The sequence below is a fragment of the Rhamphochromis longiceps genome, linkage group LG2 (assembly GCF_057381845.1).
Source record: "Rhamphochromis longiceps isolate RC_006_pf linkage group LG2, R_longiceps_female_GT1.1, whole genome shotgun sequence".
NCBI classification, from domain to species: Eukaryota; Metazoa; Chordata; class Actinopteri; order Cichliformes; family Cichlidae; genus Rhamphochromis; species Rhamphochromis longiceps.
Genome location: NC_140558.1, coordinates 40,650,811 through 40,673,103, shown reverse-complemented (window position 1 = coordinate 40,673,103; position 22,293 = coordinate 40,650,811). Strand labels below are relative to the sequence as shown.

At 42.6% G+C, this 22,293-nt stretch overlaps 1 protein-coding gene across 1 annotated transcript in view; it reads right to left on the bottom strand.

Annotated features, from left to right (window-relative positions):
* The window catches only part of glra4a (glycine receptor, alpha 4a), a 47,127-nt gene extending 25,181 nt beyond the window's left edge, over positions 1-21,946 (bottom strand). The window contains exon 1 of the mRNA XM_085428933.1: positions 21,666-21,946. Within this exon, the coding sequence (XP_085285059.1) occupies positions 21,666-21,733 (68 nt within the window). The 5' untranslated portion in view covers positions 21,734-21,946. The remainder of the gene's footprint in view (positions 1-21,665) is intronic.
* Positions 21,947-22,293: the final 347 nt, after the last annotated feature.

The following is a 22,293-nucleotide window of genomic DNA, read 5'->3' as shown; positions in this document are numbered from 1 at the left end:
AGCAAGCATTTGATTACCTTTCCACTCCACCAGGCTTTCAACCAAAATAAATTCATTGAATAAACAAATAAACCTTCAGGTTGCCGTTAATTTTGGTCAATGTAACAGAAGCATTATCCTGCTATCTTGTGTACACATGACCCTCAGTCCAGGAAAAAACAAACAAACATAAAAAGTCTACGGATAACAACGCAGGGGCCAGTGTTAGTCAGGGTTGCTTTGTTTTACAGTTCTTCCTCACACAAAACAGACTGATTTTGAGAAATGTTGTATGAATAGAGATTAATTTACTAGTTTTAAGTATATATTTTTAAAAAAAAAATCCCAACAGAGAACAGTGCAAACTAATTAAGCTACAGCGAAACTGGCATCAGCTTCTCTTCGCTTACCAGAGCTGTATGGCCAATTCCTCACAACTTGCTCTGGTTTAGCTTCACCACTGTCATGTTGTGTTTTTGGAATATGATGATACTCGCCACCTAATTACTAATTAAAAATTGGTGAAAAAAAAAAAAAACGTGAAAACTTATTTTAATCCAAATTATTATCTTTTTTTTAAAAAACAAACAAACAAACAAACAAGCTATACAAGAAAACATTTTATATTAATTGATTTATTTCTATATAAGGAACCCCATTAGTTTCCACAATAGTGGTTGCTAAACAAATTTTTATGAGTGTTTAATTTGGTTTAGATACAACAGGACAATGCTGTTTGTTTAACGGCTTTGGATCAGAAATTGATCTTTTGTGTTATTGTATAAGCTTTTTAAATTTGAAGAGCTTATTGTGATAATCACACTCTTGCACTCTTAACATTTCAGCTCTCAGCATTAAAAGCACAATCATTGCTGCACTAGCTTTGAATGTTGGAACTGGATTTAATCCATAAGATGTTTATAAAGTGCAAATATAATTTATAGGAATCTGCTGCTGTTGCAGGTCAAGCAGGTCAAGCAAAAAGATTAGCTACATAACTTGACAAATGCTAGGCATTTATAGTGCGGTGTATCCTTTAGTTATAACGGACATCAGCACATCCAGTAAAATAAAAGAGGCTTGAGCTGTCGTTCTCTATATATTACATAGAGTTCAAATCTATAAGGACATAACTGGACTGGGTAGGGTGAGGGGGAAGGGAGGCTAGGTCAGCAAGAGACCAACAGCTGCAAAATTCTCTGATTCCTCTTTTTCTCACGACGTATAGCCTCCATGCCTCAGGAGATATAGAAAGCTGCCCACTAATTTCAAGGACAGATAACGAAGCAGCTAATTATCACATAAAAATACTACTTTGAACATATTTGTTCAATTTTTATTTAACTTAATAACAATCAGTTTATATTTCATATAACAGATAAAAATTGCACCAAATCAGATGGGATGAGGGTCTTCCAATGGAGTTCAAACATATTTTGTTAATTACTTTTTCATTAGAAAGACGCAGAAAAGCACATCTTTTCACAGTATGGATGTTCACTGGTTTCCAACCAGGAAGCACTGGGGGATATCAAGGCCATTAGATGTTCATATAGTACATGGAAATGCTAAGTTTCTAGTCCCATTAGCATAATGGGAAACAGAAGAAAATTGCTTTCTCTGCCTGTTGCCACATTGCTCTAATTTCCTACTTGCCAACTTGTCCTTGACATTTACTTGAGCCTCATGTATTGATCTAATACCTCTTAGATAATTGACAGAACTTTCTATCAGGCCAACCAAACCACAGAAATCATTCAAGCTTGTGACAGGCATCTTATCAAAATGGTGTGCTTCATGGAAATACAATGACATGCCATTTTTTGTTTTTAATGGCCTGTGTAGCCCTTGTCTTTACACCACTGTATGAGATGGCCTATGGCTACTGCTGTTGCTTTTTGATCAATAGGCACATTGGGGAATGGGATTTGGAGCACACTGTAATTTAACCTTGCACATTTATCTTCAATGACATGACCACTGCCATCCTGTAACACCTTGAGTATGAAAACACAGGTACCGACAGAGCATCCTACAGCAGATGATTTGTCACTTAATCGGGCCATCACCGGGATCTCACACTTGTGTTTTAATGCAAGATGCCTTTAAGAAATAGGTTAAAGAAACAAAACACAGAAATCCAGCAAAGACTTGACTCAGGACCCGAGAGATGCATCTGGCTCTCCGGTGGATCCATCTACTGCTCATCAGAAATGGTCTCAATGGAAGGGTGGATGTCATCAAAGAGAGAAAGGGATAAAGTATGTTTAACTCCAAAAGGCCTGAACTACGAATTTGTGGAAATTTCACACTGTAATTTTTGGTTGAAATAATCTTCAGTGTGTATGGAGCGGGTCTGGACAAAAGAACAATACTAATCCATGTATTTTTACATTTTGATAATACAATGTACTCTATTATTTTACTGGATTAGAAAGTGATAAACACCAGTTTTAAATGCAACAACATATATATAGTGCATCAAGAGCAGACAGGGTCATTACCAATAAATACATGTTTACAGACTTGCTTTTGCCACAGTAATGACAAGGACACAATGAGCTGTGGCTTGATGACAGATTCACGTTGCTACTTCAGTGAACTCTAACTAACAGCCAGGCTGTTCTCATACACCCTTTACTAATCTTCAGTTCTCTAATGTATTCTTGTCTAGTGACTTTAAATTTATAGCTGTGGGAAATATATTATCCTATTCTTCATGACATAATGCGTTTATCTGTGAGAATAACACTGCGTTAAATCTGAATCTACTCTCTCTCCAACTCCTAATTGCAACATCTGCTGTCAAAATGTCATGGCAGAATGAATTGTTCCTCCCACATACATTATCTAGCAAAAGTTTCTCTTTCTTTTTTGAGTAGATTTCAGAATATAGTCTTGCTATTAAAAACTTGGGAACCCAGAACATTTATATAAGGTACTCCATAAGGCATCTTTCAAATTTACCAAAGGCATTGAACTTGCTGATTGTGTACCTCCTGTTGGCTCTGGCCAAAGCCTAATCAACAAACTAAAGGTCTCCAACAGTAGAAGTTAAAATGGCAATTCCTGCGATCAACCAGGGACTGACTTGGCCCACCCAAGAGAGACGAATCTAACACAAAGCCTCCTCAGACCTACCCATCTTCCCAGATGTCTCTTCAAGCTACTTTGTATTCAGGCCACCTTCTTCATGTCTACAATCTGATATCAGCATGGATCGCCTCCTGTCAGTCTCTGTGAAACAGAGCTAGCAGGATTTCTGATACAAAGAAGGAACGATACCGACTGCAAAAGATTTGCCTTGATGTGTGCCTGGGGACTTGAAACATACCATGGCTTCATTTTCAGACTGCAACTGGATCAGAGTCATAAACATAATTTGCTACATGTTACATTGAAATTCATATTGTTATTATGAAACTTCTTATAGTTGAATGATTGTGTTCAAATGCAGGATAAAAGCCATGATCAAAGCACTGTGTTTATCTCCATCTTCACCATGTCTTACATTCAAGGCAACAAAATGCAATAATTAGCAAGTTGGGAAAGCATTTTTCTATGTAGCCAAATGGGCACGGTAATTGCATAACATAATGAAGGAATTTGAAGTGCGTCTCTTCACTGCTGGTGTCTGCATCACTGCAGCGACTCAACTCAGATCTCAACGCAACAGAGAAATCTCTCCAGTTCATTTCTTACAGAAGTAGACTACTGTCAAACTATGTAAGCTGAACACGTAATTACACGTTGTAGACTCTTCTGTTATGATAAATGTCTTCCATTTGCTCCCTGCACCTGTATGAATATGGAAAGCGCGCATTGATGCTTCTTTTTCCTGTTATCCTTATTTCCTTTTCCAGTTATGATCTTTTCTTTTATTAGCTATTTGCTAGCCACATCAAGATGATGATGTAATGGCGTTTCCCTCCCTACACTACATTGCGCACTAAAGCTTTTTCACAGTTCTGACTACTGTTTCATTATCATTTCATTATTATCTCTCAAAGGTCACTCTTTGTGGGGGGAAGTACAGTGCGGTGGCCCTCCTATTTTACCCTAGGAACTAGAGCGGTTATTGCAAAAAACAAGAAAGACATAAGAAAGCTAAGGGACAGTGTGTGAGTCAGTGTGCACTTGGCCTTGGTCATGGTCCACCTGCGCTTTTAAAGAAAAGCCTAAAAGCTGGTGGCTTTGCTGTCAATCTGTATAATAAAGTGAGGTTTTAGAAGGTAGAGCAGACTGTCATACAGAAAAATCTTCCCACAGAAACGCACAGCACTTTCACAAACACACACAAAGACAGTAACTGCACTCTGCATGACCCATATATTGGACAGGACACTGAAGAGAAAGGAAGTTGTAGGCATAGCCGCTGGCCTGTTTCGCTTGATCAAGCTGCTGGCTGGAAGCAACGTCATGACAAAGACACCGTGGAGCTGGGTCTACCAGGGATTTTCTGAATCACACTCGTATAGAGAGCAGCCTTGCAATGCTTTGTGATATCAGTTTGTCGTTTTACCTGTGCTGATAATGTATAATTTCACATCGATGAAAGAAAAGTTAGTTTTTAGTCTTTTTACCAACTTTTTTAGCCTGGAATATTTAAGCAGCCCATAATTATTTTTGCCCATTAAAGTGTAAAATTGATTATAACAGTCTGCAAAGATTAGCTATACAATGAGATATCCCCCCCAAGATAATATTTATTTCATGAAACACTATTTTCTGGTAATCTTATATATTTTTTGCAAACATAACTCCTTTTCTCTCACATCAACACCTAGGGTGTTCCCTGCCTCTGGTGCTATAAAAGCTGGTATAGTCTCCAGCCCTCCCACAGCTATAGCTGAGACTTTGACTGCAGGCTACAATTTTCATGTTGCAATTTTTAAAATCACTGATTATGCCTCAGTAAACATGAGATGGTACAAAGCCAAGGGTAGATAGAAAAGTCCTCGTGTCTTCTTTCTCACAGATTTGTAAAACCCTCAAGAGAGGCAAAGTCTGGCTCTGTGAGATTTCCTCAGAGGCTCGAGTCCAAGAGACAACTCAGGCACTGCTCCATTTGCTTTGTGCACTTTTTCCGGTGATGTCTTATTCACAAGAGCCTCTTGGGGTGCTGGACAAGCATTGCATGTCTAGCAGCTTTTTCCAAAGAACAAAGGCATATGGCTATGGTAATCCTTCAGCCTGTTAAAGAAAAACACGTTCAGACAGACTATGAACTAATCCTGTTTGACATACACTGTTGTGCTTTTTTATGTCTTCCTATCAGGTGGATTTAATTATTCCACTGTGTGAGAGAGAAGCAAACAACAAAGGTAAGAAAAAGGTAAGAAAAGTGAAAGCCTTTTGATGTTAATTAACAGCCTTTATGTGACGCATCTTCTCATACACAGGGAACCACACCATTTAGCACACTATTTGAGGAGACAATGTTGCTTTTAGGGACATTAAAAAAATGAATAAAACTGGAAGGAATCTCAGTGGTCAGGAGGCAAGGTGAGAACGAATCTGTTCAGCTCACATGATGTCTGCTCAGTATGATAGAGAGATGTGTCTCCAGCACCGTTATGGATGGTTAGCAAGCTCAGAGGTGAGTGTGTGGACTGAGATAACCATGAACAAAGCACGGTCCTGCATAACTAAAAAGAGTGTGTGTCACCAGGTAAAAAAAGAAAATCATGGCAAAAGCACATCTTTTGAGCATAAAGCCAGTCATCTAAGCAGTGCCCTCCAAGAGAACCATACAAACATAATCAAAAACTATTCTCCTTAACATTGTGATGTTAAAAGTAATTTTTTACAGAATCTCACTGGGAAGTTGTATGCCGTTATGATCACCAAGGCTTTTGAAATATTAGCTGGCTTACCTTGAAATGACAGTTTGAACATCACTAACAGAGAGATGATGAAAATCATAAAGACCAACTTTCAAAAGTGACTTTAAAGATGGCAACATGGGCTATGAAAATAAGGCATAGTCAATCTGCGTAAACAAATTTCAAGAAGCTGATCTCAGAAATGTTGGTAGTAAAACACATTTTAACTATAGGAAACGTCTAAACTTACCCATCCACCCTTCCTCGCTTCCACTTATCCAATTCATGATCAAGGGCTTAAAAATTAATATTTAAATGTAATTTAACTAATTCAAGCAATGAATATTATAGTTGTCCCATTTCAATGTTAGACATGGGACATCTATGGACCCACTAACATGATTGCAGCAAACAAACTTAAATGTCTCTCCTTTCTGGGGAAGACAAATGTCCCCCAGGCAATCGATTGAATCAACAAAATGAGGAAGAATTAGAGGCTCAGGCTGGGATCTAATGGACTCAAAGACTGTCTATACTTTTTTGACAGTCTTAAATGTGATATGCTGGTAATATTTTGTAACACTAGACATTTCTTTGATTTAGAGATTAAACAAGGGTTTCTGCTTTACTGCTTTCACGTAACGAGGTTAGCAAAGAAAGGCAAAATAACCATGCACGAGTCAATTCGGAGGCCACTGAATTTGATGCACCATCAACACCACTGTTGCGCCCTAAATTTGTGCATCCATTTGAAATATACTGCACACAAAATGTCAAAGGCTAAAACTGTGTTTTTAAACGCTCTCGCTTTAGATTTAAGCTAAATGTCTCCCACAGATTTCAGCTGACATGCAATTCAGGGCCTCTTTAAGTAGGGGACATGTCTCAAATTCAGGTAGGCCAGGTGACTTTCTGTAGGACGCATGCTGCCGAACTGCAAGAACTGGGTTTCACATCATTTTTGGAGAAATAAGCAGTTACTGAAAAAGACATGGTATAAATTGCAGCATGAATTGCTCGTATCTATTCTTTTGTTGCCTTGTTTGCTTTGAATCTATAAAGACAGACCTTTTCCCCTCTGATTAAATAAGTGCAATAATAATTACAATAAATAAATAAGATTCTAAAGACCTAGAAGATAATCTAAACTTTTCCATTCTTTACTTTTACTGTAGACCTCAGACAACAATTACTTTGAGAAAACAGATTCTTTTAAATTAATTCTTTCCAAGGAGCAACCATGAAACAGCGCGCCAACATAACACAGAATATCCTTGGGATTAACACAAACACCTTCCAAAAGCTCACACTGTTGTGCTCTCCTCAGCAAAGATTTCTTTTTTAAACTTAAGCACTCTGTGATACCATTACAGTTTAATACTCTACTCCTCCTGTCAAGGACAACTAGTCATCTCATCAGTGTGTGTGGAGAGAAAAAAAAGTCCGCTAGCAAGGCAGATTTGTGGAGGTATATGAACAATGTTGCTTTACCCTTGAAGCAGCTTTCTACTCTGTTGAAGAGAGTCACATGAAGGCCACGTAGGGTAAATGGGCCACTTACATCACAAAGTGTCACATAATGGACACATACAGTAAGTCCAACCATCAATATGGAGCTATTTAACTGATGGTTGAAGACCCTATTGGATCGGTTACAGCAAAGGCAGAAAACCTACTGAGATCAAAGCATCTCAGGAAGCTTTTTCCTCACCAGATGAAACCGTCATTTCTTGTAATTTGATTCTTACCATGTGAGAGCAAAAGTAAGCCTTAACACACAGTAATTCTTTGAGTGTATAGGAGAATTATATAGGGCCCTTATATAGGACTTTGCAAGTGAACTTCCCTTATTTAATGCTGCTGAAGAGGAGAGACTCCCTTACCCTGGGTTATCTGACAAATACAGCTTTAATCTTTCTCAACCACCTTTACCACCTGACAGATTCTCCTTTACTGATTGTATGTGACTTAGGGTGTAGTAAAACGTAGGAGGACAATACTTTTTATGCTGTTTTGACTTTATTTGGTAAAACTGGGTTTGCTACGAACTACTGAAAGGCTACGATTAAAACATTGTGTAAACATACATGCTGGTATGGATATTAGGGGTTCCATGGTATGGTAGTTTTTGCATTTCCTGGTCAAAAACAGGCGGAGACGCAAACCCAGCATCTAGTCTACTCTTAGTGCTGGTCCCTGTCTGAATGAATGGGCGGGTTGCATGAGGAAGGGACTCCACTGCAACATTTGTGTAAAATCAAGCATGTGGATCCCCTTGGGAAATAAGGGATCCGCCAAAAGTTTCTTCTTGTACACAATAAAGATTAAATCTGGTTTGTGCTGCAAGAAAACACAGTCCTTGTATTCAGCTTCCCAAATCAACATTAGGAATTCTGCTTGAAACCCGGGTGTAGTTTTTGTTTAACCTTATTAATTACCAACATCGCACAGTTATGCTTCCTAACTTTTACTCTCACTAAGCCAATGACAAGGCCAAAATGTGCCAAAGTACCTCGTGTTGTCAGAGGAGAATGACCACACTGCCTTCAGCTGAGAGGAAGGCAACAGTAACTCAAATAACCACTCAATACAACCAAAGTATGAAGAAAAGCATCTCTTTAGATGCCCCACTGTCATCAGATCTTAACTCAGAGCACCTCTGGGATGTGATGGAACAGGAGAGTCACATGCAAACAGTCACTAAATGCCATCATGTCAGTATGGCATTTACCTAATTGAAGAACTAAGGCACTACTGAAGGCAAAAGGGGCTTTCAACCGGGTACTAGCAAGATGTACCTAAATAATGTAGCCAGTGAGTGAGTGAGTCTCACACACACACACACACACACACACACACACACACACACACACACACACACACACACACACCCCTAGTGAAAACTATGGTGCCATGTTTTGGGAGAAGACTGTATCTCATAGTTACCAAAACACCAAACAACCCCCACTCCCAAAAAAATAAGTTCCAAAGTCTTCAAACAACATTTCTCAACATGATCCTTATCATCTACTGCAGCGGTCCCCAACCCCCGGGCCTCGGACCGGTACCGGTCCGTGAGTCGTTTGGTTCCGGGCCGCCAGAGCTGAGGCTCAGGTGTGAAATGTCTGGTTTTCAGGGTTTTTATTGGTTTTCAGCGTTATTTTGTTATCGTTTACTCGGTTTTCCTGGGTCTTTTCACGTGTGTTATGAATAAATTTTCTTTTTTTCGGTACCGGTACTAGTTTTATTTTGTTGTATTTTTCCGCGACACCTTAAAGGCCGGTCCATGAAAATATTGTCGGGCATAAACCGGGCATAAAAAAAGGTTGGGGACCGCTGATCTACTGTACATACATAATGCATAAAATCAGAGCACAAGTTAGACAAGTTAAAAAAAGGAAAAAAACAAACAAACAAGCAAAATGATTAATACATTGTGGTATGCTGCTGTTCGACTGTTAGCTAGCTGTAGCTGTAGCCTGCAATATTTGTCTGACAAAGCTGACACAGCCCTATGTAATTAATGATTGATTATAGCATGGTCACTCTAAATGGCTCGGTTAATGACTTTCGGATTCAATTACAAAGCAGCTCTTCAGCTTGACTCCACTGGCCACTTCTTCTTTTGGCCAGCAGTGTATTATGAGGTCTTGCTTTCTGAGACCACACTTTTTCCCCCTCACTCTCAAAGTGAAGTTTAATCAGCAAGGCCCATCTGGTCAGATGTAATGACATGATGGAGGGTTTCATAATGGTTCCCCACTTCATGATTCTAATTGTAGAGAGCATAATGACCTACAATGGTGAACCTCAGAGCCAAAGTGCTCTCCTAGTCAATAAGTGGGTATTTTTAATTTGCTAGAGCTAGAGAAGAAGAGTGGAGAGCTCCCCTTTATTGCATTACCTTACCACTGTGTCACATTTTCTTATCCAGACACTGGAGAGAGTTAGATTGTATGCTGGATTGTTTTGGCTGCAAAGATGCAGCAACATGTATTTGCAGAACACACCTGTGGTTTTATAACCCTGATGAAGCCACCTGAAACCTTCACACCTACCGCGCCTCCACCTCAGCTGGCTGGCTGCCTTCTGCAACCAAAACTAAAATAAAGAACTGCGACACTAGCAGTTTGACTGTGAAGCCAGGCCATTGTTAGAATCAAGAACAAGTAAGATTTGGCACAAAGACTATGGTATAGAGCTTTACTCAGGTATACAAATCAAACAAGTTCTTGCACTGAATTATTTAAGCAAGCAGTGAATGGAGCACAATTTACAACATTTTAAAGCACAACATAATCTAAAAGAGTCGGGGTGCTGCGTAGAATGTAAGTTAGTGAGTTGAAGAATTATAGAAGGCAAGTAGTTAAGCATACAGTTTTAAGGATGCCATCATCTACAGGTTTTAATATCAATAAATGATTCAGAGAATAAAAAACAAACAAACAAAACTATATACAAAGAAGACGACCCATAAAACTATTATTTGCAGATACCATCTTTGGACAGGTAGTTGCTTTATAAACAGGCTCATTTCTAGAATATTGCACGGCCTCCGGTACATTTTGGCAAACAACTGTCAGCGAAAACATATCTGTATGTAAAATTACATATTAAACCTAAAAAAAAAAAGCAAAAGGAAAAAAAACAAACATGAAATAGATTATGAAATACTGCTGTTACTCTATAAACTAAAACAATTGCCAGATAGAAACTGTATATGTAGATCTGAAGAGTTTCCTGATCGGCAGAAACTTAAAAAAATAAAATAAAACAAAACAAATAAAGGAAATAAAACATTTGTTTATGTGGGTTTGTGAGAAGACCCACATAAGGAATGAGGGTATCGATTAAGTTGGCTTAATTACCTTTTGCAATTCTTGGCTACTTTAGGGGTTAACGCAGAGAAGGGAACTACTTCAACTTAAACCGTGCAGTTTTTCATCTTAGCCCACGACTGATGGACAGCTCTACTTAAATTAATAATGAAGGGATTGCATCAGGAGATGAACATGAAGTTTTGGTTTGTTTACTCAAAAGAAAGAAAGATGCTAAAAAGTTCTCCATTACCTGAGGAAAACTGCAGAGGCTACATAAAAATATTGATGCACGTCTGAAAGGTTTTTGGAGGTTCCCTCCATAACCAGTGGACAATGTTGCATTTAATGCTCTTTCAGCTTAGCATTAGCTGGCTACATATCTTTAAAGATTAAAAGTTTACCCTGAGCTGATGCGCATCAGTTACACTTCATGATGCATTTATTATTCAGTGGCTTGGGGTTTTGATTTCAGCTGGCGGCAGAGGCATGTCAAAAATACATGGTTTAGTGTGGACAGGAAAAGACAGGCAGAGACCCAGTTCTCATCCTGAATACAAAACTGGTTTATGATATGAATGATCGTAGCCATTTAACTCATGGTTGGATTTTGTAACTGGCATATTTGCCCATATAAAATCCCTGAGGACAAAAACACTGTTTTCATCCACCAGCACCTGAAAACTATTCCAATCTGTCAAATGAGGCCATTACACACTTTTGATTTAACTAAAAAAGGGAAAGGTTATATGTGGTTTAACTGAAACATATGTCAAATAATCAGTCACATCTCTCAGCCTGAGGTGTCAGTTGACCAGTGAAGGAACAGGCCAGCTGCTAGAGACCATCACTGAACTGTCACCTCCACCATACATCCAAATACAAATCTAATGCCCACTGAAGAAATGGGTAGATCTATGTCAGACAGTGCCTCCTTGACAAGGGTGTGACTGTGTGCTACCCTTTTATTAAAAGCTGCACTTAAATAGAAGATAGATGTTCATTTTGCCTTTTTCCAGCTGCACAGAGTTATTAAAAACTGAGAATGTGCAGAAAAAAATATGTTTTTTCCCCTTTCCTTGGTAAAGTAGTATTTATTTATTGTCATTGTCAAGAACAATGAAATTGCGTTTGGGGCTTCCATACAACCCCTTAAAACCCAAGTGTACATATTTAACCCAGTGTGACTCCAATGCAATAAGACAATCCTTAGCAATAATGTTCGTAGAAATTCAGACAAAGACCTGAGAAACATGACAAAATACAACAATGCACCCATTCAATATTATTGTACTGTGAGATATGATATCAGATATGATAGTTATCTATTTAAGAAAGAGGGGGGGGGGGGGGGGGGGGGCAGGAGGGGGAAGAGAATAAAGATATGATGCACCAATGCAGACCAGTTCATTGCTATTAAGAAGTTGGATATGGTTATTGTCCGTGAGAGGGGGGCAGAGAGTTCAGGAGCCTCACAGCCTGTGGATACAGGCTGTTGGCCAGTCTGGATGTTCTGGCCTGTATAGACCTGTACCTTCTCCCTGAGGGCAGCAGATGGAAAAGGTGGCGCGCAGGGTGATGTTGGTCCCGCAGGATACTGTGCACCCTCCTCAGACAGCGAGTGGGGAAGATATTACTGATCTCTGGCAGACTTGTTCCAATAATTCTGCCAGCTTCTTTCACCACCCGCTGGAGTGCTTGCTGATCGGCCTTGGTGCAGCTGGGGAACCACACTAGAAATCCATACGTCAGAACGCTGCTGATGGCACAGTTGTAGAAGTTCAACATCAGAGATCTGGGAATGTGTGCGCTCCGCAGTCTCCTCAGGTAGTAGAGGCGCTGTTGGGCCTTCCGTGCAACTAAGGTGATATGGTTGCCCCAGGACAGGTCCTCGGTCACAGTTACCCCCAAGAATTTAAAACTGCTCACCCTCTCCACCGCCTCACTGCCAATGAAGAGAGGCAGATGGTTGTTATGACCCCTCTTCCGGAAATCTACAACGATCTCCTTGGTCTTTTTGGTGTTTAAGACCAAGTTATTGTCGTGGCACCATGACTCTAGTTGTTGCACCTCTGTCCTATAGTTTGTCTCATCATTGTTGGATATAAGTCCGAGCACTGTAGTGTCATCTGCAAACTTAACAATGAGATTGGACGCGCAGGAGGAAATACAGTCATGGGTGAAGAGAGTGTATAGCAGAGGGCTCAGAACACACCCCTGAGGGGCACCGGTGTTGACCACAAGGGTGGAAGAGGTGTTCTTACCCACTCTGACACTCTGTCTACGGTTAGTGAGGAAGTCCACAATCCAGTTGCACAGAGAGGAGTTAAGTCCCAGTTGGTGGAGTTTGGGACGGAGTTTGTATGGCCGGATGGTATTAAAAGCCGAGCTGTAGTCTACAAAGAGGAGCCGTGCATAGGTGTTCCTGTGTTCCAAGTGCTTCAGTAATGTGTGCAGCACTGTGGCGATCGCATCCTCGGTTGACCGGTTCTCCCTGTATGCAAACTGGTGCGAGTCCAGGGATGGTGGAAAAGCAGCTCTGATGTGTTTAATGACCAGTCTCTCCAGGCATTTGGCGGGAATGGGGGTGAGTGCCACAGGTCTGAAATCGTTCAGACATGTGACATTTGACTGTTTTGGGATGGGAACGATGGTTGCTGCTTTGAAACAGGATGGTACCAGTGAACAGGACAAGGAGGTGTTATATATAGAGGTGAAGACGTCCGCCAGGTCCGCAGCACAGTCTTTTAGCACCCGGCCCAGCACTCCATCCGGCCCGGCCGCCTTCCTGGTGTTAATGCTCCGGAACACACGCCTCAGCTCATGAGTGCTCAGGACCGGAGCAGGGTCGGTTGAGGGGAGAGGGGACAGGACAGGGTCGGTGTTCTCCCTGTCAAAACGGGCATAAAAGAGATTTAGATCCTCAGCCAGAGTAGAACTGTCGGCTGAGGGTGATGGTGTTCTTCTTTTGTAGTCCGTGATAGCCCTGATGCCCTCCCAGACCTGCCTTGGGTTTGTGTTGTTCTCAAACCTGGCCTCGATACGCCTCCTGTGCTGCTGCTTGGCAGTCTTGATGCCTCTTCTCAGGTTGGCCCTGGCAGCACTGTATGCCTCCTGGTCCCCGGATTTGAAAGCGTTGTTCCTTGTTCTAATAAGTTGTTGAACTCCGTGTGTCATCCAGGGTGGATTATTAGGGAACACACGGAATCGTTTCCAAGTTGTTACATTGTCCACACAGAAACAGATGTAGTCCAAGCCATACTTAACTTTTATGATATCCTCATTGGAATCTGAAGATTACAAGTGCAAAAACATGAACTCTTTGTTTATCTTTTGAGGACTTTTTTTGTCTATTGGGTTAATATTTCATTGATAAGCATGCCTCTACTGCTCATGGCGGTGGTGGCTGTGGAGAGCAAACAGTCTGCTCGCCTCTTGTATCCAGCTTGGCTCTCATTTTTTCGTCATTAACTCACATAAACATCCCATCTGTTCTCCTTTCACACTTCCTTTTGCCAGTACTCCTTGCTGCTCTAATCTGTGTATCAGCCAAGCATGTGGGGATTTTCTGTGTTTTTGGAAAGAATGAGAAAACCCCAAAAGTGTTTGTTAAAGTCTAACTCAAGGTGAAATCACTGTTAGACCCTACCGATTTGTTTCTTTGTCTTGCCATGTGCAGCCGTCTTTTAAAACCCCGCTACACACGTCACATGTGAAGTTTAATTTTCAAAGGGTTTAAAAAAATGCATGGAAAAGTTTTCTCTGATGGAAGTGCCAGGCATTTTCTCACCGGGATTTTCCCCATGCAAGTGTTTTGGACAACTCCTTGTGGGCTGCAAAATGTTTAAAGTGAAGGCACACAATCTTTGCAGTCCTCTTCTCTCTGCTGTTTACTAGCCTCCAGATATTGCTTTGCTGTTGCAGATACTTCTGTGCCAGCTGGGAGGACCATCAGAATTTAATTAAAAGCTATCACAGAAAGATTTTGTCCTCGCCCAGAAACCGAGCTTTTGAAGTCTGTATTGGCTAAAAATCGTATTTACTTCTTTCCAGTGAACTTACTATAAAGAAATCCTTTTTCTGTTCTTTAGCAGTTGTTTTAGAACGGGCTTCAAAAGAAACATCAAGCTTGCTAAATGTCAATTAGCACTGTTATGGCAGACATTTTATTCCAAAAAGACATCGATTCCTGCATCTTAACTTTTCTACAAACCATTTTCATGAAATTTGACATAAGGTTAAAAAAAAAAGCTGACGTGCCATTAGATCAGCTCACTGGCCAAAACTGATCCCCTTGGACTGTATATCGCATAGATTTTGATATACATCTTTAAAATGCTTGTCTCACAAGCCTTAAGAACAGCAACTTTTCAATTTGTAATAGTACAGTTGTGGCGGACCACTAGAGGGCTCCACTCACACCCGTGTTGAGGAAGTGTGTTGCTGTGTTTTGTGGCGCGATGTGTTCAGTTGATGTTGGAAAGGAATAAAGAAGGAGTGAGAACGGAGAGCTCTGTGTCGTCCATGCTTACCTCCACATTGGTGACCCATGACTCGAGCATGCTACAGACCGAGGATAACACAGACTCCGCTATGGATGCATCAGCGGCCGCCGGTCCCCCGCCTCCTGCTGCAGCTACGTTGCAACTGACGGACTTTTAGCTCCACGATCCCCCGTCGTGGTTCGTGCACGTGGAGGCTCAGTTTGCCCTTTGCGGCATCTCGGCTGACGACACGAAGTATCACCATGTGGTGGACTCGCTCGACCCGCTGGCCACCCGTCGCGCGATGACTCTCCTCCGGGACCCACCCGCCCAAGGGGAATACGCCGCCCTTAAAGAGCTGCTTCTTCGGCGCTATGCCCTCTCCAACGCTGAACGAGCCAAAAAGCTCCTCACCCTGTCAGACTTGAGTGGCGGTACTGCTCTCGAGCTCATGGAGAACATGTTGCCGTTGCTCATGCCGGATGACGGGGGAGTCCAGAGCGCGTCGCTGCCTGCCGCCTTACGCTTTCACGGCCCAGGGTAACGGACCCGCCAGTGCACCGTAGCAGCCGCGACCGCTGGCAATACAGAAAGGCTGCTCTTCATAGAGGACTCGCGCTCTGGGAGACGTTTTCTCGTGGACTCCGGCTCCCAGAAGACCCACCTTCCCCCTACCACTGCCGACAGACTAGCAGGGAACTTTGGCCTGCCATTCATTTTTGTTTACCTGGATGATATATTGGTGGCCAGCTGCTCAGCGAGCCAGCACGAGTCCCATCTGCGCCAGATTTTCCAGTGTTTGGCAGCGCACGGCCTGATCATCAACGCTTCCAAGTGCCAGTTTGGGTTGCCTGTTCTGGATTTCCTCGGGCACCGCATTTCCGCTGAAGGTGTGGTTCCGTTGCCCGACAGAGTCCAGGCCGTTTCGACTTTTCCGCGTCCCATGTCGGTTGAAGTGTTGCAGGAGTTCTTGGGGATGATCAATTTTTACAACCGCTTTCTCCCCAGAGCTGCCCACCTGCTACAGCCGCTCTATGCTGCCTTAAAAGGTAAAACAGCCAAAGATCCTGTTGACTGGCTGCCGGAACGCGTCCAGGTGTTTTCCGCAGCCAAGTCTGCGCTGGCTGATGCCGCCCTGCTGGCCCACCCGTTTCCGTCAGCGGCGATCGCGTTGACCACCGACGCGTCCGACGTGGCAGTGGGTGCTGTGCTGGAACAGTGGGTTTCAGGTCTCTGGCAACCGCTCGCCTTCTTCAGTCGTACGCTCCGGGATGCCGAACGCAAGTACAGTGTTTTCGACAGGGAGTTGCTGGCCCTGCACCTCGCGACACGACATTTTCGTTTTTTCCTTGAGGGTTGCAACTTTACTGCGTACGTTGACCACAAACCTTTGAAGTTTGCCATGTCCAAGGTCTCTGACCCATGGAGCGCACGCCAGCAGCGCCAGTTGGCGGCTATTTCAGAGTTTACCACAGACATTCAGCATGTGGCTGGTAAGTCCAATCACATGTTGGTTTCTCCGATGTATGTCAGCGTCGACTACGCTGCCATGGCCGCTGGGCAACGTGCTGACCCGGACGTCCTTGCCCTTCAGTCAACGAAAACGGACCTTATGCTGGAGGACACCCCTATGTGGGACGGCGGTCCGCACCTGCTTTGCGATGTTTCCACCGGCCGCCCCCGCCCGGTGGTTCCCCTTTCATGGCATCGTTATGTTTTTGACTCGGTGCATGCCCTCTCTCATCCCGGCGTCCGGGCCTCGGTCAAGCTGGTCAGGGCCAGGTTCGTTTGGCTGGGCCTTCTCAAAACGGTGAAAGACTGGGCTTGTATCCCATGCCAACGCTCGAAAATCCACAGGCATATGCAGGCACCCCTCGAACCTTTCCGCGTCCCCGGTAGGCGTTTCGATTACGTTCATGTGGACCTGGTTGGTCCCTTGCCGCAGTCACAGGGTTTCACGCACCTTTTGACTGTGGTGGACTGCACGACCAGGTGGCCGGAGGCGGTACCCCTGGCATCCACGACAGCGGTGACAGTGGCCAGAGTATTTTTGTCAACGTGGGTTTCGCGTTTCGGTCCCCATGCTGACATTACCTCCATCCACCATATGACGGGCCATACAGGGTTCTTAAACAGGGCAAAAAACATTTCATTTTGGACTTTGGTGGTCGGCAGGAGGTTGTCTCTGTTGACAGACTTAAGCCTGCACATGTTATGCAAGATGATCAAGTGGTCCCGGCCCAGGCCACTTGCCGCGGCCACCCACCTGCCACCAGGCTGATGGGTTCTGTTTTTTCCCCCAGGAGCGTCCCACAATCAACGGAGCCCGAGTTATCTGCAGCTTTTTCTGACCGCCAGTGCCAGCCTCGCTCCCGAGCTGGGTCTTCCTCTGTCAGTTCCCCACCCCCCTGGTTCAGCCGTTCCGGCTGTTTGCTTAAACCCCGGGTCCTGGACTAGTTCTGCTGGGTGTTCGGGGGGGGGGGGGCGGGGCATGTGTGGTGGATCACTAGAGGGCTCCACTCACACCCGTGTTGAGGAAGTGTGTTGCTGTGTTTTGTGGCGTGATGTGTTCAGTTGATGTTGGAGAGGAATAAAGGAGTAGTGAGAACTGAGAGCTCTGTGTCGTCCATGCTTACCTCCACACAGTAACCCTTTTCCAGTCACTTCCCCCATCACAAATATTTGAAGGACAATCCTAAGCTGGTCAATATCTTCCAGTAGATGTATTCAGCTAAAGCACATTCCAGTTTAAGGTAGAAGTCAGAATTTCCAACTGGAACGCCCCCTCAAGTCGGATTTCCAAATCTGAAATTCGGAGCTGCCTGGCCAACCCCAGATTAACAATCCAAGATGGCGGCAGTGAACATAAACCTTGCTAAGGAGCAAAACAAATCCTGTTTTTTCTCGATTTTCCAACTTCACTACGGGAACATGCTCAACTCTACAGTGACATCACTCCTAGTTCAGACTTATTCTGTTATTATAACTGCAGTAACACTAGAAGTATCTCAGTGGTGTACACATCATTTCAATACAATGTTTTAATTAGGCCAGTTAGTCACTGAGACACAAATCTTTTTTTAAAGCGTTCAAAATTTTAAGTTAGATTTTCCTTGCAAATGCAGTGACACTGCATTAAAACTACTCCTCAATTTATAAACTAAATATGAGAAACCGAACGTGCCAGCAATGCAGTGAAGAATCTAAAAAGTAAAAATAACTTCTTTTATGTCTCTAACTGGGTTGCAGAATTTTTGATCATGTTTATCTCCAAATATGTCACTCATATAACGTTTAATGTTTATGGCTGACCTATTTTCTCAAGTTGAGGTTTGGGGTCATGTTAAGTCTTTATCTACTCCAATTAATGCATTACAGTTAAGAGGGAAAGATCCCATGCCTCCTCTTGAACTACCATGCTCTCACGTATGCCTGCCTGTGCGTGCACACACACTCACTCACACTCTAATCAGGCTCGCAAGTGCCCAGCTCCATCTGATAAGACTTACTCTCTGATATTTTTTAAGTTCTGACTCATGATCTCTAGCTGACTGCAGGCAAGGACAGCAGAGATCCTTGGTGTGCAATCCTCTGCCCTTCACTTCATGCAATCCACTACTCTTCTCTTGCAATTTCCCAGTACACATGTCAGATGACCAGAGGTCAGGGACATATTTGCACAATTTCCTCTGATGTGATGTTCACATGGTGAAGACTTCATGTGTGATAGTTTGGCTATTTTTTTTATTACAGTATCAACAACCAACTCGTTTTTCACTGAACACCCCAAAGAGAAAAATTCAAGTTCTACCATGTGGAAAGTCCCATTCAGACAACACATCAAATGGTGTTAGTCAGAGGTGACGGTGGCAGAAGTTCTCTGTTGTAATGTGGACCTCTTTTGCTAATTTGCAGCTAATTATTATTTTTTTAATTCTTGGATTTGGCTAGAGTAGCTTCGCATAACTCAGTTTTTTTTTTAAACCTCATGCTGAGCCATGTTGCAGCCTCTCAATTCATCTGCTGTCTGAAACAAGCCATTTTGGCTCCTTTGCTTTCAAGGCCAGCCTCTCTTTGACCTAACTTACTTCTAATAGGATGCCGCTTATAAACAGGAAGTTTGAACAGCAGTTGGGTGTGGCTTCCATACTCGCAGCAGACCTGTGTGCCTGGAGTACCTTATTAGAGACAATCACTCTTATGAAAATCATATAGAGTCATTAATAGAGAAAAACAAAAAGTGAAGCCTGAGCTTTAGGCTCACGTGGATTGCTTCAATTTTATCTGACACTTGGCCGTGTTTAAGTGAATATTATCAACTTTAAGACTATAACAGAAAAAAATGAAAACATAATTGGTCCACTTTCATAGCTCCCCATTATAATGTGCGTTCTAAAAAAAAAAAAAAAAAAAGAGGCAGTATGACTAAAACAAAAACTCATGACTAAGCCAAAGCTAATTTCTTTAGCTGTTTTCACATTTTCTGATCCAGCTTTACTTTATTTAAACAGTTATTTTAAATCAAGTTCAGGAAACCCTGTTCTGCAAATGCACACAATATTTTTCACAGCTAATATTTTAAAAGGTGTTGGCAATAAGGTGTTAGCAAGAACATTTACAGTGGCACTGTTCTGTTAAAGTGTCCAGTAAACTGTAACGGTGAGCAAGCACGAACCATAGCAAGGGAAACAGCTAATATAATCCAGCCAGCTGGTGTTTCTCTTGCAGTAGTGCGATAAAATGCAAAAGAAAATATCCAAAAGCCAAAAGTTTAGAAGTTATGTATAAGTTAGTTGTTTAAGTGCTGCGGACTTAAAATACGACTTGCAGCAAAGCACCATGCTTATCTTTATGTTTGTCATGTTTCAGTTCTGTGAGTGCAAGTTTTAAAGATGCTTAAATTAACATAAATCAACAACTTTGCAATTAAAACTTAGCATTTTTAAGTTTCCTCTAGCAGGGTCAGAAATTGTTGGGATACCACACAAAGAAAGGAAGTGGATGGCAGAAAAGCTTCAGGAAAAGAGAACGTGTCAGGTTTTGTTCCAGGTTGTCATTCAAGTTAAAGAGACACAACATCGCCTCTTTCTACATACACACGTCAACACATAACCATCTCCCAACCCTCAGAGTATGATAAGAACTTGGTTATTACACCCTTCGTTCCCGTTTCGCATTTCCTCTTGTTGACAAACACCCAGTCCAAAACATATGTCCATCCTGCTTGATGAGCACTATTTCACATGACATTTTTCCCCCAAATCTCTTACAGCACTTCCCACCTAACATACACCTCCCCCTCTTTCTCCATCTCGTTTCTCCTATCTGAACCATTTCTCTCCATCTACCAGCCTCATTCTCCACTTTGCTAATCTTCACACCACCTCCAGCTAAATGAATCACTCTTTCAATTTCTTGTTCCCATTTCTCCCCATCCCAGGTTGCTCCATTCCCATTTTCATCTTCCATCATTCCCCCAACATGTCCATTGACTCCATCTGATTCTGCCTGTCTTTTACACCTTAATCCCTTCCTTTTCCTTCATGCCTCCCTCCCACTCCCTCCCTACGTGGCTAGCAGAATGACTGGTAGGAGAGCATATAATTTGTCAGAGGAGGTGCTGTCAGTTGACTGCTCTCCAGGCTAAGAGCTGCTCTCCTCGCCCCTGGGTTCACGGAGTCACTGCTCTGTTCCGCTCTGGGATTATGCAGATCTTAATTCCCTTCCGCTCACACCTGAGGGTGGCAGGGCATGAAATAAGAAAAGTGTTCACTGCAAATAAAACTTTTTGCCACCAAGAGGAGGGAGAGAGGTTGAGGGAGGACGAGAGGAAGGTGACATGGAAAGAAGAAGACAGAGGAGCTTGGTTATTGTTAGATGGACTGAGTGAAAGAATGATGGCGTGGAAATAAAATGTGTTCTAGAACCCACAATGAATGATATTTCCTGCAGTAGTGAATAAACTAAGCACAGAAACAATATACTCCACTCCCAGCTCCCATTTTCAAACATGCATCCAAATGTTCAGTATGCAGCAGCTTTATTAGTTTTTATAACCCCAGCAAGCTTTGTAATCACTGGCTCCCGTTAAACTGTTCAGCACAACGACCACGATTATCCTACACTGGAGTATTAATGTAGCGATTTAAACGACCCACAAAAGCCATCACTCAACCTTTCAATGCAACCGGGAATTCCACAGGTAGTCTGACACCTCTGGGCAAACAGGGTTTAGTGACTCCGTGGTTACTTCATAGTTAGCGGCATCTTTTTGTTCTGTGCGTAAACAGCAGGTCTAGTTTTTTTTAATTAATTAATTAATTAATTGGTTTCTTGCTGGTATGTACCAGTCTTCCATTCCCCCTTCCAACCAGCATTTAAAACGTTTAGATGTTAATTTCTAATAAAGTCTTTTAAATAAGTAAACAAATGACAGATGTCTTACAGCCAGTAGCGTCGATTAAAATGGTTTAAAAAAAAAAAAAAGTTTATGCGAAGCAGTTGATGAGAGAGAAAATAACTCGCACAAACACTAAGAGAATAGCAGATTGCTCCCTCACCTGATAAAGACTCCTTGGAAAAAGCAGAAAGACAAGACATACAGTATCCGAATGACCTGTGGGAGCATCCTCTGGCTCGAAATCTCGCCCCACTCCCGATGAATAACTTGCAAGGTTAATTGTTGGAATCAGCAAATCCACTGAAGAATCGTGAGACCGGTGTGGAGGAAAAAGGCATCGTCTCTCTCAGTGATCCAGGCTGGTCTTTGGGTAAACTTCTCCCCCCTCCCACCAAGTCCAAGGGGGGGTGAACACATGCAAACAGCGGGCGCTGTGCTTCAGGCGGCTGGACGACACTGGTCAGACTGTCAGTGCGCTGGTGCATGTGTTCAAGGGGAGTGTCGGTTTACGCGTGGGTCTCTTTTTTTCCTCTCTCCTTTTCCTTGACAATGTGGTTTCGTCTCCTTTTCACTGTATTTCCCTCCCTCGCTCCAAAACATTTGAAAGGAGTGAAGATTTAAAGGAACAGTAGCTTTTGTTTTGACGGCTGCCTCTGGTGTAATTATCCTTAATTAGAATGAAGGGAGTGAGGCCTCCGATGATGACCTAATTAGACGCTAGCTGATGACCAGTTTGGACTAAAACACTCAAAAACGTGTAAGTAAAATGTGAAAGTTCGTTTTTAAAT